Source organism: Balaenoptera musculus, chromosome 20 (genome assembly GCF_009873245.2).
Source record: "Balaenoptera musculus isolate JJ_BM4_2016_0621 chromosome 20, mBalMus1.pri.v3, whole genome shotgun sequence".
NCBI lineage: Eukaryota > Metazoa > Chordata > Mammalia > Artiodactyla > Balaenopteridae > Balaenoptera > Balaenoptera musculus.
This window is the reverse complement of record NC_045804.1, coordinates 8,320,347-8,336,213: the sequence shown is the minus strand read 5'-3', so window position 1 is coordinate 8,336,213 and position 15,867 is coordinate 8,320,347. Positions and strand designations below refer to the sequence as shown.

Below are 15,867 nucleotides of genomic sequence, written 5' to 3'. Positions count from 1 at the left end.
CTTGCATTGGTCAATGTGTAATGCCATGTCTATAAAACATGCCATAATTCAACACTGCTTTACTATGTGGAGCTTCCTCCAAGTTTGTCATGGCAGTTCTAATTGGGTCAAAGGAGTCATGGTCCATTTCAGCATTTTAAAGGGCCCTCAATTCTGCAACTGACAGTTAACCCTTAAGCGGGGGTTTGAACTGTGAGGGTCTATGAGCTATAAGGAGCTCCTAATTCTCTATGACACCAGGTCTAAAAGCTCAGTGGGTGATGTGGATGCACAACCAGCCGTTCAGTTGTTACTACCAATTATAAATAGCTTTCATGTGGCTAAAACCTGACAGGTCTGCAACATGACTTTCTTATATTTAACGGGATTTTCCAGTTGGGTCTTGAGAGCAGCAAGGAGCTTAATAAACATAATAAGGAATAAATACCAAGGAGTGCCTTCATAAATATTACTATTCATATCAGTTGAAACACACGCTTCCTGTTTGAGGATGGGCATAGAGATTCCTGACCTTTACCAAATGGCTGACAATCATCCCTACTTTGGGCCAGAAGTATGCACCAAATGCCTTCATTTCATTTACATGGTTTTGCAAAAGTTAAGAGGTGTTATTAAGCTTCTGTATTTAGTCTTCGGGTTTAAGCATAGTATTTCTGCTGTAAGCCTTCAGCAGTCGAGCCAGATGGAGTGGTGAGAGAGCATGGGATGCATTTTAAAACTAAAAGGCTAGACGGTAAATATCAGTGTTTGTGCACCACATATGGTCTCTGGTGCATACTTTCTTTTTAAACACTTTTAAAAGCATTCTTAGCTCACCTGCCTCACAAGCTGGCCAAATCATCCCTGACTTAAAAATATCTAACAAAACCCAATAACCAGCATATAGACTTAAATTGGAAAATAATCTAGGATTTTCGCAAACTGCAAGGGCACTTGTACCTCTAAGACAGCCTTTCCTGGCAGAGATCCTCTGTGAAACCACAGGTACTGGGCCAGGACCACAGCACAGGGCCAAACATACATTCCATATTGAAGATGCAGGACCTGAAAATAATTTTTTTGTATGCCATAAATAACTCATGCTGGAAGTCAGAATATTTATACAGTGGTGGCGCAGTGGTTAAGAATCCGCCTGCCAGGGCAGGGGACACGGGTTTGAGCCCTGGTCCAGGAAGGTCCCACATGCCGTGGAGCAACTAAGCCTGTGCACCACAACTACTGAGCCTGCATGCTGCAACTACTGAAGCCCACACGCCTAGAGCCCGTGCTCTGCAACAAGAAGCCACCGCAATGAGAAGCCCGCGCACCACAACAAAGAGTAGCCCCCACTTGCCCCAACTAGAGAAAGCCCGCGCACAGCAATGAAGACCCAATGCGGCCAAAAATAAATAAATTTGTTTTTCAAAAAAGAATATACGGCAATTACTGAGCGCTTGGCACTGGCATCCATTACAAAAACAACAGTTCCCTCTCTCCAGTTTGCATCCTATGGTTGGGGGAGGGTCGGGATATAAAATTGCAATACCATGTGATAAGCATTCTTCATACCTTCATTTACTCAACAAGAGTTTATCCAGGGCCTGAGTGGCTTAGTAGCTATTATAGGCTGAGGATGTAACTCTCTTGGAATATGAACTACATACACATATATGTATCTCCTACTGGGGAGAGACAAGCAACAAGTAAGCAAGTGGATATTTTTCGTTGCAACAAGCACAATACAACAGGGTAATGTGAGAGAAATGGGAGTGGGCAGGGACCACAAGGTGGTCAAGCAGGTGGACAAGGTGTCTGCTCGAGATAGGGAGAGAGGATGATTCAGGCAAAGGCCCTGAAGCAGGAACTGAAAAGCCTCTCGCTGGGCACAGAGAGCCCTGGCAGTGTGGGCCTGAGGGCTGGAGGCAGGGCTGCGTAGTACAAGCACAGGTCAGAGGAAAAGGCAGAGGCCAGACTTGTGAGGTCTTGTATGGCACGGGAAGCTTAGCTTTTATGTAAGTGCAGTGAGAAGATATTGGAGGGTTTTAAGCACAGGCATAACCTGGTAATGCTAAGGAGGAACAGTGGGGTTCTAGGATGACATCCTAGAAGAGGTTTGAGTTAGAGCTGAATCCTGCAGTTAGGAAGGTAGGCAACTTACAAAGCCTTTGGGGAGGCACTGAATGATGAGAGCATGGTATTTAGGGAGGCAAGGTAACATAGCTCAGGACTCTGGAATGAGCCTGCCTGAGTTCAAACTTGAGATCTATAATTTACTAGCTGTGTGACCTCACTCAAGTTATTTAACCGTCTGTGCTTCAGTTTCCTCAACTGCAAAATACTATCTTCATAGAAAAGTTAGGAAGATTCGATGAAAACTACCTAGTACAAAGTAAGTATACAAAGTTAGCGATTGCTAAACTGCAAAATCGCAAGACTTTGTTTCCTAGAGCAAAGGATGCCCCTCCTGGGGAGGTAGGAAAGGCAGCTGAAGAGGTAAAAATATCACAGGTGAAGGAACTGAAGGTCTGAACCTAATCATTCAATACACTCAACAAAAATATTGGTGCCTAAAATACACTAAGCATGATTAAAATGCCTGCCCTGGTGGATTTTACCCAGGAGTACAGTGAAGGATTTCTGACCTGAGGAGTGAGTTATGCAGATTTAGGTGTTAAAAAAAAAAGTGTATCTGTTTTCACAAGGCTTATCTTCACCCACTCCCTAAATTTGGGAAGAAATCCAAAGGAGGTCGGGAGGGCTTTCCTGGCAGTCCAGTGGTTAAGACTCCACAGTTCCACTGCAGGGGGCATGGGTTGGATCCTTAGTCGGGGAACTAAGATCCCATACACCGCGTGGCGCGGCAAAAAACAATCCAAAGGGGTATTTCAACGTGCAGGCATTTAGAAACTGCCAGAAATGGGTTCCACTCCAGCCTTCAACTCCTTTTAAGCTGTTTCTCATATTTAAACTGCTACTGCCAATACCTACACCACCAGCTGCTGTTACACATGAAAAGATGCTCAATATCACTAATCGTTAGAGAAATGCAAATCAAAACTACAATGAGGTATCACCTCACACTGGTCAGAATGGCCATCATCAAAAAATCTACAGGGCTTCCCTGGTGGCACAGTGGTTGAGAATCTGCCTGCCAATGCAGAGGACACGGGTTCGAGCCCTGGTCTGGGAAGATCCCACATGCCGTGGAGCAGCTGGGCCCGTGAGCAACAATTACTGAGCCTGCGCATCTGGAGCCTGTGCTCCGCAACAATAGTGAGAGGCCCGTGCACCGCGATGAAGAGTGGCCCCCGCTTGCCACAACTAGAGAAAGCCCTCGCACAGAAACGAAGACCCAACACAGTCATAAATAAATTAAAAAAAAAAAACAAAAAACTCCTGAGATTTAAAAAAAAAAAATTTACAAACAATAAATGCTGGAGAGGGTGTGGACAAAAGGGAACCCTCTTGCACTGTTGGTGGGAATGTAAATTGATACAGCCACTATGGAGAACAGTATGGAGGTTCCTTAAAACACTAAAAATAGAACACTACCATATGACCCTGCAATCCCACTACTGGGCATATACATACCCTGAGAAAACCATAATTCAAAAAGAGTCATGTACCACAATGTTCATTGCAGCACTATTTACAATAGCCAGGACATGGAAGCAACCTAAGTGTCCATCGACAGATGAATGGATAAAGAAGATGTGGCACATATATACAATGGAATATTACTCAGCCATAAAAAGAAATGAAATTGAGTTATCTGTAGTGAGGTGGATGGACCAAGTCTGTCATACAGAGTGAAGTAAGTCAGAAAGAGAAAAACAAATACCTTATGCTAAAGAGAAAAACAAATACCTTATGCTAACACATATATATAGAATCTAAAAGAAAACAAAAAAGGTTCTGATGAACCTAGGGGCAGGACAGGAATAAAGCCACAGATGTAGAGAATGGACTTGAGGACACGGGGAGGGGTAAGCGTAAGCTGGGACGAAGTGAGAGAATAGCATTGTCATATATTCACTAACAAATGTAAAATAGCTAGCTAGTGGGAAGCAGCCGCATAGCACACGGAGATCAGCTCTGTGCTTTGCCACCACCTAGAGGGGTGGGAAAAGGAGGGTGGGAGGGGGACTCAAGAGGGAGGGGATATGGGGATATACGAATGCATATAGCTGATTCACTTTGTTATACAGCAGAAGCTAACACATTGTAAAGCAATTATACTCCAACAAAGATGTTAAAAAAAAAAATGAAACACTGCAATGTGAAAGTGCTTTGGAAAACTGGAGGTATATAAAATATAATTGCTCTTGAGAGAGTTCGGGGGCAGCCATGAGCTGAAAGGAAGCAATGCCAGCCTGAGAAACTTTATTTGGTTAGTGAGGGTTGGAAATCCCCTACCCCCCCCCCAGAAACTGAACTAAGAAGCCCTTCAACAAGATCAAAAAAATATTAGGTGTCAAGAATGCCACTTTTCTGTCAAGAAATATTAGGTATGGAAAGTCCCCCTTTCTAGCAGGGGCTTCACATTTCTTACTGAAAGACATTTAATCTGCCAAACGGCTTCATACCAAACCGTTTCGCTCTGTGGTCCACCCTAAGGTGGGAGGCCGCGGACCCCCCTCCCTATAGCCCCTGGTCGGCTGAGAACCGCTCCAGCCCCACTGCGCTTCCCGCCGGGTGCCTCCGCACGCACCTGCGGGACGCGGACCTCCAGCACGGCCCCCTCAGCTCCCAGGCCCGGCTCCTCCGAGAACCGAAAACGCTTGGCCCGGACCACATGCCCTCGGAGGCCACGCTCGGTCGGAGGGGAGTCGGTGGCCCCCGGGCAGGCCGGGAGCAGGGGAGGGCGCCGGGTCGCCAGGCTGCCAAGCTGCACGCGCGGGTGCTCTCAGACCGGCTCGGGCCGTCTCCCCGGCGCCACGTCGGGTCGCTACCACCCGACGGCAAAAGGGGGTAAGCACCCCTCGGGCGACGAAATGGCCACGTGGCGAGAACAGACCCGAAACTTGGCTAACGAGACACAGAACGCAAGAAGCCCCGGCTGTGAGCCGGACGGAAGCCGGCCACGAAGGAACTGCTGGCTGCCGGAAGTGACGCGAACCGGAAGGGGGTGCGGGAGAGGCGGGGCCGCAGCGAGGTGGGGCCTCGACCGTCTTGACCTTCCCAACATGGCGGAGACCCGGCGTGTGTGAGGGCGGACCCCAGAGGCTCGGAGGCCAATGGCTTATCGCAAGAGGCCGTGGGGGGCGGGGAAGACGGCCGACGCAGGCCCAACCCGAGGCTCGGGAGGTGGTTAGGGAGTGAATTTTCTGGAAGGCGACTTTAAAGGCGCCGGGCCGGAGCGAAGGACGTTTTGGTGCCGACGCCGCCGCCGCCGCCGCCCGGGTCGGGGAGGGGACGCACTGGTGGCAGGAAGCGAGCTGCGCCGGGGTCGTCGCGGAACCAGCTGGTGACCGTGCAGGATGAACCACAAGAGCAAGAAGCGGATCCGCGAGGCCAAGCGGAGTGCGCGGCCGGAGCTGAAGGACTCGCTGGACTGGATCCGGCACAACTACTACGAGAGCTTCTCGCTGAACCCGGCGGCCGTTGCGGTGAGCGGGCCGCGATCGCGGGCCGGGCGGGGCACGGGCATCCCCGGGAGCTGCGCACCTCTACCGGGGCCGGGGTCCGCGCCCAGCACGGCCCCTGGAGTTCCGATGGGCTCGCCCGCACCCCGCGGAGGTCGGGGTCATCGGGGCCCAGATCCCAGGGTGGGCCTCCTTCTATGCGCCGCAGCCGCGCCTGCCGAGGCAGCTGGAGTCCCACGCCCCTGACGCCCTTCACGAGGCCTGTCACCCCTGTATCCCTTTGGGTGGCGGGGCCCTAGGGACCCTGGCTGTCAAAAGCCACGAGTGGAAGACGCGAAGCCCCCCTTCCCTGATGCGGTGGCGCTGGGTGTGCAGTGCCCGAACGCACGCAGGTCCTTTTCCCTCCCTAAGAGGAGCCGGAAATAGAATCTGGCTCCTTGGGTATGTGATTGCTAATTGGCCTTGGGGGACACCCTTAACTGCCGCCGGACTTTTTTTTTTTTTTCTTTCTTTAATGCGATAGGTCTTTTCTGATTCCCTCAGGACAATGTGGAAAGAGCAGACGCCTTACAGTTGTCGGTGGGTGAATTTGTGGAACGTTACGAAAGACCGTACAAGCCCGTGGTTCTGCTGAATGCCCAAGAGGGCTGGTCCGCGCAGGAGAAATGGACTCTGGAGCGCCTCAAAAGGAAATACCGGAACCAGAAATTCAAGTGTGGTGAGGATAACGACGGCTATTCCGTGAAGATGAAGATGAAATACTACATCGAGTACATGGAGAGCACCCGAGATGACAGCCCCCTTTACATCTTTGACAGCAGCTATGGGGAACACCCCAAAAGAAGGAAACTTTTGGAAGACTACAAGGTGCCCAAGTTCTTCACCGATGACCTTTTCCAGTATGCGGGGGAGAAGCGCAGGCCCCCTTACAGGTAAATACTGGGCAGTGATGTGGTTATAATCTTGTCTACAGCAGCAGGGGCAGCTGAGCGCAGTCAGCTAATCTATTTCCAAAACAGTGAGTGGTTCTCTCTTGGCTGTACATGGCACTTACTTAGAGGGCTTCTGGTGCCTGCCCAGGGCCTCCTGCCTGGTGTCGCCTGGGCATCAGGATTTCTGAAAGCTCCCCAGGTGATTCAAACGTGCACCCAAAGTTGAACCAGTGCTCTCTAAGGGATGTTTTAATAGTTAGTTAAAGTCCAGCAGTAAGACATGTCAGTGATTTTTCCTTTTTCTGTTAGGGATCAGTCCATGCACAATTCCCTCAGCATTTCTGTGTACCAGAATTTGTGTAGTCTTTGAAATAACGATAATGTTTGTATAAAATTAAAGCTTCTTTTGCGGTGTGTACGTGTGGTTAAATTCCACTTCACATCTTGGATGGTTCCATCCTTTAGGTGGTTTGTGATGGGCCCACCACGCTCTGGAACCGGAATTCACATCGACCCTCTGGGAACCAGTGCCTGGAATGCCTTAGTTCAGGGCCACAAGCGCTGGTGCCTGTTCCCTACCAGCACCCCCAGGGAACTCATCAAGGTGACCCGAGAAGAAGGAGGGAACCAGCAAGATGAAGCTATTACTTGGTTTAATGTCATCTATCCCCGGACACAGCTTCCAACCTGGCCACCCGAATTCAAACCCCTGGAGGTCTTACAAAAACCAGGAGAGACTGTCTTTGTACCAGGTACAGATGAACTGAAAGTACATTCTTTGATTTCAGTAATTTGTAATTTTTGGAACACAACTATATCGAGAGAGTCAAAGAAATCCCTCTGCACGCTGACTCTGGGTGAAGTGACTGGTCCCCGCCTCTGACCGAGATGTGTTGCTGTGTGGTCACGTGCTCAGGGCGCTGCTGGCCACGTTTCTTGTAACCTGGATGTATAATGACTATTGATAAACTTCCTGTATGTAGAGAGCCTATTCATGTTTATTCCTAGTAGATACTTAGTGTCTTTGTTTATTGAATATGTTCAGTGACTTGTGCTTATTTCTATAAATGGGGTTTTTGATCAGTGTAGCACTGGGTGGATTGAGGCAGGAAATAGTGACTTAAGAGCCAAGAGGCAGGAAATCCCACACCTGAAAACTACACTTTGTTTTGATAGGGTGAGTGTTGGAAGTACGGGTGTTTAAGAGGGGCATCCTCCATCTAGAAACTGAAGAACTTGCTGCCTTTACAGTTTTGGTCACAGCTTTGGATTAACAGGGTTTGACACATTTATTCTGTAAAAGGGCCAGAGAACAGATATTTTAGGCACTGCGGGCTGGATAGTCTCGGTTGTAACCGCTCAGCTCTGCCCAAGTGGCAGGAAGGCAGCCAGGTACAATCCATAAACAAACAGGTGCAGCCACGCTCCAGTAAAACGTTACACAAACAGGTCGTTGGTGAGTCCTGCCCTCAGAAGGAGCATTTACCTCGCTGGGTCCTGTGTCTCTAAAGCTCTCCCTTGTGGACAGGAATCCCCAGGTTCTGAAGTTTGTGTTATTTGTTATGTGAGGTTTACGTCATGGAGCGATTGTGCGTAGAACCAATCCTGTTTAACTGTTTACTTGTTGGATTTCAGGAGGCTGGTGGCACGTTGTCCTCAACCTTGACACCACCATTGCCATTACCCAGAATTTTGCCAGCAGCACCAACTTCCCTGTTGTCTGGCACAAGACGGTAAGAGGGAGACCAAAGTTATCAAGGAAATGGTATAGGTGAGAGCCTTTTTTTTTTCTTATTTTTGCTTTGTTCCAACTTCTACCCCAGAGATAAAATGGAAAGAGTCCACTGGTGCAATAACATGTGCTGATTTTAGACAGGCCTGGGAAAAGCTGGGGCCGCAAAACCTCACGGGTAGAGGAGAGTGGGTCCAAGGTCAGGGCTAGTTCTCAGGATGTTTGCCAGCCTTGAGGTGACAGGGTAAGACTGCATGTTTGATTGAAGCCAGTCAGTCAAAACATGGTCATAATTGGGATGGTTCCTCGTTTTCTGTTTTGTTTTTGGTTTTGGTTTTGGTTTTTTGTTTTGTTTTGTTTTGTTTTGTTTCCCAGAGCTAGCACTAGCGAAGGAAGCCATTTTGTTTGGGTTTTATTTTGGTTATTTCTTTTTCTTACCGCAAAGCATTATTCCCATTTGAACTTATGACCTTCAGTTCTTGTGAGCGAGGTGACTGCCCTGGAGACTTAGCTCCTCTGTTTATCCACAGAACAGATACAGCACGGGCAGCGGCAGTGCAAGCCACCCCCAGCCACCCCGTGCCACTGTGTCCCAACCCTGACCTGGAGGGACCAGCTCTCGGGGTAAGAGAGGGATTCTGGCTTGTTCAGTGCTCAGCCCCCCTGCTGAGAGGGCCGGCAAGGGTGGCGGCTTTGTTCCCCCCAGACTCTCGGGCATCTGAGGCCCCCTGACTCTGTCCCGCAGGCTGCTGCGTGCTGCCGTTCGGTCACGCTGAAGGCCGTCCCGAACAGCAGGTCCTTTGTCCCTGGCTGCAGTGGCTGCCGGAATAGGTTCCAAAGGGGAGGGCTGCCCGCTGCCCTTGACAGCCCCGTTCAGCTTCATCTCCCAGTGAGGGGGGACCCCCTCTGTTAACCTGATACTTCTTGTCTCTTACAAACCAATGTAACCAAGCCCCGCTCCCATCGTTAAGTACTGTGCTGTGGAAAGGAGAGGTTAAAAAACAGCAGCCAGGGAAGGTTCAGGAAAAACTACGAGCGAGAGAGATTGTTTCTCCCGAGGAGAAAACTGAGCCTAACTCAAGGAAGATTTGCCTCACGTCTCAGCAGCACGTCTGTGTCGTCTGCACAGGGGGTAGCGAGTTGTGTGTGGCTAGTTTTCCTTTCAGGAAAGCCTGAGCAGCACGTGGGGTTTTGTCCCCAGCCTGTGGATCCGTGTGTCCTCACCACTGTACAGGCACGTCTAGGAGAGGCAGGGCTCAGCTCTGAGTCTGGGGTACTGTGTGTGGGTGTCGCCGCCTGTCCCAGTACTGAGAACACGCGTCTTGTCTCTCAGGATCTTGAAGCAGGAGCACCCCGAGCTGGCGGTCCTGGCTGACTCCGTCGACCTGCAGGAGTCCACGGGCATCGCCTCCGACAGCTCCAGCGACTCCTCCAGCTCCTCCAGCTCCAGCTCGTCCGACTCGGACTCGGAGGTGAGTCCGTGCTCGCCGCCCGGGCCTCCAGGGCAGGTCACCCTGAAAACCAGATGTGACTTTCCCGCCTCCTGCCCGGGAGGGAGAACGATGGCAACGTGTTTCACTTTCTTGCAAGAACTGCAGCTGCCCACGTGCTTGCTGCGGGGTGAATTTTGCCCATTTTGTAGCTTTGCACATATTAGTGAATCATTACAATAATCTCTAGAGGTGAGAGGAGTATCTGGGGATTCTGTAAATGACGCGGGATCACACAGCTAGCGGACAGTGGTGTCGGGATTCAACCTCCAAGAATTCTCCAAACTCAAGACCCACGTTAGGAATTTCCCCTGTGGATAGTAAATTATAAGCCTAGAAACTCAGCAAATTCAGTCACCTTGTTTAAGCTAACACAGTACTGGGTAAGAGCATCCGTGCTTTTAGCAGATGAAATGCCTGTCTCATGACTGTGTGATCCACTGATCCTGCCTCCTCTTTGGAGGAGGCCGTGTGTTTTATGAGTGTTACGTGCTGTGCAGTGAAATTCCACGATGCCATCGCAAAGTGCTGGCTCTCACACAGTCTTAGAGGGGGATCTTGATTTCAGACAAACAACCCTGCTGTTAGAGAACACTGGAGGGACCCTCGGGGTCTGAGGAGGCAGATATCCCGACTGTGTCCTAAATGGCCCTTTTGCCTCAGGGAGGTGTGGACAGTATCGCGCTGTCTCCTGAGGGCAGAGGTTCGTTCAGTGAAGAACGGGGCTGCATCCGACCGAACCCCTGTTTTTCTCCTCCCGTGTCCAGTGCGAGTCTGGCTCTGAAGGCGAGGGGACGATGCACCGCAGGAAGAAGAGGAGGACGTGCAGCACAGTGGGAAACGGGGACACCACCTCCCAGGACGACTGTGTGAGCAAAGAGCGCAGCTCCTCCAGGTGACCGCGCGTGGCTGTCGTCTGTGTGCAAGGACGTGCCTGCAGCCTGCGGCGGGGCCCTGGGGGGCGGCCTTGTGGATCCCGCAGACCCGGGAGGGCCAGCGAAAGCCAGAGAATGAGGAGGCTCTGGGAACGGGAGTCCAGTCACTTCGCATTTGCTACCGTAGCTTTTTTCTCCGCTACCGATGCAAGTGAACGTGGCTTGTTTTATGCGTAAGAGCGAGAATCTACGTGGATGGTGCCAAGGGAACCCTTTACATTATTTAATAATAAAAGTTAAATTCATTTTATATCTTGGAAATTTTTTTCCTGGAGAATGCCAGAAGCTCCCCTTGTTGCTCTTCTTGTCATGATCTTGGGAGAAGATAGTGATTCCGCTGGTGGGTGCCCTTGATGGGGAAGTGACAGTTACCGCAGGAAAGGAAGAGAATGCTGAGAAGTTACCCCATATCTTCTGAAGAGCCTGAGGCGTGGCCTCCTGCTTTTTCTCCCCGTTTGCCACTGCTGCTTTGAGCACTTGCAGATTCCTTATAAAATCGTAATCATGTCTCCAGTGGGTTTTTGTTTTTGTTTTAAACCTTATAGGATCTAAATAAATTAAAACTTGAGATAAAAATCCATAAGCTAATCTTTTTGCAAGCACCTGCTCTGGTGCTGGGCACACGACAGGCTCCCACTGAAGTCTGGTGACTCTGCGTGCGTCCAGGGTCTTTAAACCCCAGAACCCTGTTGTCCGTGTGCTGCTAGTTGAAGTGTCAACTGTAGGCAGCATTAAGAGGTGAGGTTTTGGACTTCCCTGGTGGTCCAGTGGTTAAGACTCCGAGCTTCCAATGCAGGGAGCACGAGTTCGATCCCTGGTTGGGGAAGTTCCGCATGCCGCCCGACAAGGCCCACAAAAAAAAAAAAAAAAAGGTGAGGTTTCAAGGAAGGTAGTGAAATACTGAAGCCTGTGGGATTCTGTCTGAAGTCCCTGACTGCTGCAGCTGACGTTCCTGTTACGTTCTTTGTATCTCCAAGCAGCCTGGCGCTTGCTTAAATGTGATGAACAGGACCTACATTCCTTTCTGTCGTCTTTTCCTCATTCTCTGGGGTCTGGCTGGAATTCCGTGGGGGAAATTCGGGTGTCTTAATCAAGTGAATTTATCAGACTAGATTGTGCATTTCTCAACCCATGTTGTCCTTTTCCCAGGCATACTTAGATTTCTCTTCTTGCTTTTTTAAGTTTTTTCTATACTGTAGACTTATATCTGCCCTTGGGGTGTGACTTTGCAAGAAAAGTTTTTAGAGAAAGCCCTGCCATTACATCAACCTGGGGTTCTGGGGGTCCTGCTTTTAACATGTCCTTCCAGCTTTGCCGAAGCTGTGCTGTCTACATGCTGATTACAGGCAGTTGTACTTTCCTTGGCAGGATTAGGGACACTTGTGGAGGCCGTGCTCACCCCTGAGCAGAAGCTCTCCCTGAAGTGGCTCCCACGTGAGCTGTTGGCGGCCACCCAACTCAGTTTTCCTGTCTTCTGCTCCTACCTTCTCCTTTGTCTTCTTTGAATTTGGATAATCCTCTCTGGCCCAAGCTCCTGTCTCCGGTCACATGCTGTTCTTTCTGCTTACTGAGACTAGATTGTCAAGAAGTTAAAAAACTCCGCATGCTTAGTGAAGCACCGAAGGCCTCCGTGATGTCAGGCGAGAAGGTGCTGTGCTTCTCCTTTAAAACCAAGCTGGTCAACCGCAAGGCTGGAGGGTTGTGATCCTTTGAATGCCTTGTTGCATCTGTTGCCTCGCTGGTGTTGGTGAGGGACTCCCGCCGTCCACGTGGCCGGCTGCACGCAAGCAGAGACGCCGAGAGTGGTGAGCGGTGAGTTCTGTGTGAAGCGATTACGTGTAAGAAGGACCACGAGTGTGCCGCCCTCCTGTATGCCGTCGTCCGTCCAAAAACGCATTCGGTGGCAGTAACCCGGCCACTCACCACTGCCTAGTGCTATTTTAGGATTCATTACTTTTTCTCCACAATGAGAGAGGCTGTTAGAGTCCAGGGATAATTTTGTCATCACAGAACTTAAATTATAAACAGAGCCAAGTTCTTAAAGATTTGTCGCCATCGTTCCCACCACGTGATCCACAAGTCAGAAGCTCTCACTCTGTAAGAGGGTTCATGATAGTGTCCCCACTTCTTGGCCCTGCAGACATTAGGTGAGGATCGTGTTACCTGCTGGGAATAAATGCAGAGGTGGTGCGTCTGGCCTTTGGGATCTGTTTAGGCTTCTAAATAACTCTGGTTTAAGTACTTAGGGACTGCCCAGCGGGTTCCATCTCTTGCCCTGTCAGTTCACCTCCTTGCCTTCATCTGTCCCTAAATTCACCCTAAGAGGGGGTTGTTGAGGGCGTGCCCCCGTGAAAAGCATTTTCTGGGCTGGAATGAGGAAGGGAAGGGCACCAGCAGCTTGGGGCCGGGGAGCTTCACTGGTGCAGAGGCATGTGGGCAGGTGGCTGGAGTTGTATGCTGTTGTCTCTCAAAATCCTCCCTTCAAGCGGGTGTGATCAGGGGAATCCTGGTCGCTTCTTTGCCACGTGTTCCACGTTTGATAGACCAGTTATCACTTCCTGACTCTCTGGGTCGGTCGTGTGGCTTTTACTCTAGAAGGCTGGTCCCCTATTTTGTCTGCGTCCAATTTTCTGCATTCTGAAATGCCAACCAAAACACGCGTCCGGGTTGGATGGAACGTCTGCTCATTTCCTAGCATCGCTCTACCTGCCACTCCCCCTCCCTGGCCCTCTGGCTCCAGTGTCTGTGGTTGTGAGCAGATCCAAACCCTGAGAGATTTTATTCATATTTGAATGGCATTCCTCCTCGTTTTTAAAAAACTTTTCTTGACATCTTCAAAATGCTTTTTTCTTTTTCCCAGTGTTGCTACCGGGCTGTCACACTCACTCCTTTTCCTCTAAAATCCATACCAACTGCGCCTCCCTCCACTTCAGTTTAAAGGATGAAACCACCAAACAGGCTTCTTGCCACCAGGGGGCGTGGTGGGATGCATTTGCAGCAGCAGGGATGGTAAAGTGGAAGTTTGGTTTGAGAGACTAGTCACCCAGTTTTACTTCCCCAGATGCCAAAGGTGATTCCTGTTTGAAAAACAATACCCAGATATAAGGGATCCAGCCCGTCTGACAGGCCCACAGTCACCTCTCCTGAAAGTGCCTGGGTAGCGGGGATTACGTTTGGGTCTCGCCACCCCACACGAATGACTGTGGGACACTCTTTCGTTGTCTTAGCCAGGCCAGAGATTCAGCAGCCCCCCTTTTACTGTCACTGTGGGCCAGGCAAACACACCATTGTGGAAGCAAAGCAGGGCCGAGGTGGGGAAACAGAAAGCAGTGGAGTGTGGCTGGGTGATCACGGTGAGGTAGGAAGCAGGAACCAAGGGTCCATCTGTTCTAAAGTTAACCTTTCTACCCACCTGGCGTGAGCTACTCCTTTGAGTGGTGTCAAGGATAGTAAGGAGAAAGATATAACATTAAACTATTTTTAGAGATTATTTTCTGAGACGACAGCTGATCTTAAAACCAACAAGCTGGGTCCTGGAAGAAAGGATCTGGACTAATAACTACTGTAGAGGAGGAGTGGGATGGGCGAGACAGGAGCGGGGGACCCAGGACATCAGGAGGGCTCTGGGTCTTTGGGGATGAGGGAGGTACCAAAGGCTTTACCATCAGCCCGAGGTGGCCAGTGCTGCACACAGGTGCCTCTGGGGTCAGTAGTGCTGTTGTGTTGAGGGTGATGCCTTTGAGGGGAGAGCCACCAAAAGCAGGGACGTTATTCACGTTTTGCTCACGCTTGCAGATGCCCCTTTGTTAATTATTAAAACAGTCAACAAATGTTTCAGCACCAGGCACTGTTCTAGGTGCTGTAGACGCCACAGTGACAAACCCAGATCCCTGACCTCGTGGAGCTTCACAGACGGTGAACTTGGCTGTTGTTCACAAGGGCCACGGGTCAGAGTGGGTAGAGCCATGCACGTCCATCTCCGTGACCAGAAAAGCAAGTTCAGTCCTTACTAAATGCAAGTTTATGAGATCTTCATAAAAGAACATAATTATAATTATAGCTGTGTTTTTAACGTAGGACGCAGCTTCTTTGTGAATCAGCTAAAGGTATTTAAACGAAGGATCAGCAAGAAAGTTGCTGGTGCAAGTGCTTTACACATTTATTAGAGTTTCTGCCTTGATATGCTTTAGACTCCAGAAAAGAGTGTGGGGTGGAACGAGGGTTTTGCAGTAAATGTTGTAAAAAGCACTGTCTAGGAAGTAGGCATATAAGCACGCAGCTGTAGGTTTCTTGAATTGTATGTAGCATTTCCACAAATAAGTTGTTCCTGCTGTGTACTGGGTCCCGCTCATGGTTCCATGTGGAGTCTGGTTTCTCCTTATACTCCACCCTCCCCGGCTTCTGTCATAATGTTACACGGATGTTACATTGTATGCAGCAAAACTGCAGAGGTGGCTCTCAACTTCGTCTCATGATTCAAGTTCAAAAACTTGGAGCATCTGGCCCCAGCCTCTGCTCTCCCCGGAGGAGGAGAACCGGCCCCGCCTGCCTGTTGTCTCCGCGGGGACTGGACACTACAGAGGAACTGGGACTGTCTCCTGAGTGCCTGGTGCCTTCCCAGGGGTCACGTAGAGCACCCTGAGCGCCTCCTAGTTCTGCTTGGGTCTTTCCTGTGGGGTCCGCCACCAAATGCCGGTGGGGCCGCAACTGGATTGGCATTTTTAACTTTTCACTGGGATGAAACTTGTTCATCATTTTAAATAAAGCAACTTGATTTGGGGTTGGGTTGTTTGCATTGTCTTGTCCTTGTTTTCATTCTTACTCATTGAAAGTCAATAAAGTGTACTGAGTTTGTCTGCACAATAGGACCTCTTAGATATACACTTGATCTTGAACAACTCAGGGTTTAGGGGTAACAACCCTCCCTACACACAGTGGAAAATTCAAGAAAAACATAGTCAGCCCTCTGTATCTGTGGTTCTGGTTTCTGCAGGCAGCCTCGGATTGTGTAGCACCACAGTATGCGTTTATAGAAAAAAATCCGCGTCGAAGTGGACCCATGCACTTCAAACCCATGTTGTTCAAGGGTCAACTGTATATTTAAAACAAGGTGGACAGGTGACAAAAATAAGGCCCAAACACTTTGGCTGAAAGTGCCCCCTGGTCAAAAGCCAGTACCCAAGAGATAAACCTCACTGCATATTTTATAGCTGT

At 49.8% G+C, this 15,867-nt stretch overlaps 2 protein-coding genes across 8 annotated transcripts in view; one reads left to right on the top strand and one right to left on the bottom strand.

Annotated features, from left to right (window-relative positions):
- METTL23 (methyltransferase like 23) overlaps positions 1-5,085 on the bottom strand; it is a 6,845-nt gene extending 1,760 nt beyond the window's left edge. Inside the window, exons 1-2 of one of the 4 annotated variants that reach the window (XM_036837274.1) lie at positions 4,691-5,085; positions 940-1,044 (exon numbers count right to left, since the gene is read on the bottom strand). In XM_036837274.1, coding sequence (XP_036693169.1) covers positions 940-1,023 — 84 coding nt within the window. In that variant the 5' untranslated portion in view covers positions 1,024-1,044; positions 4,691-5,085. Of the gene's footprint in view, positions 1-939; positions 1,045-4,690 lie in introns of those variants that run through there. The other 3 variants (XM_036837273.1, XM_036837275.1, XM_036837276.1) reach the window with 3 other exon arrangements.
- Positions 5,086-5,173: 88 nt separating this feature from the next.
- JMJD6 (jumonji domain containing 6, arginine demethylase and lysine hydroxylase) lies at positions 5,174-15,441 on the top strand. 4 transcript variants are annotated; one of them, XR_005017821.1, is made up of 7 exons: positions 5,174-5,588; positions 6,108-6,496; positions 6,962-7,248; positions 8,132-8,267; positions 8,759-8,852; positions 9,562-9,700; positions 10,486-10,903. XR_005017821.1 is itself a non-coding variant. In XM_036837270.1 (7 exons), exons 1-7 carry the CDS (start codon positions 5,460-5,462, stop codon positions 11,005-11,007), a joined length of 1,287 nt encoding a protein of 428 aa, XP_036693165.1. In that variant the 5' UTR covers positions 5,174-5,459; the 3' UTR covers positions 11,008-11,203. The 4 variants fall into 4 exon arrangements, 3 of the variants coding, with proteins under 3 accessions (XP_036693165.1, XP_036693166.1, XP_036693167.1); XM_036837270.1 differs by lacking the exon at positions 8,759-8,852 and adding an exon at positions 10,929-11,203 and having other exon boundaries at positions 10,486-10,613; XM_036837271.1 differs by lacking the exon at positions 8,759-8,852 and adding an exon at positions 12,022-15,441 and having other exon boundaries at positions 5,175-5,588; positions 10,486-10,613.
- The last annotated feature ends 426 nt before the right edge of the window (positions 15,442-15,867 follow it).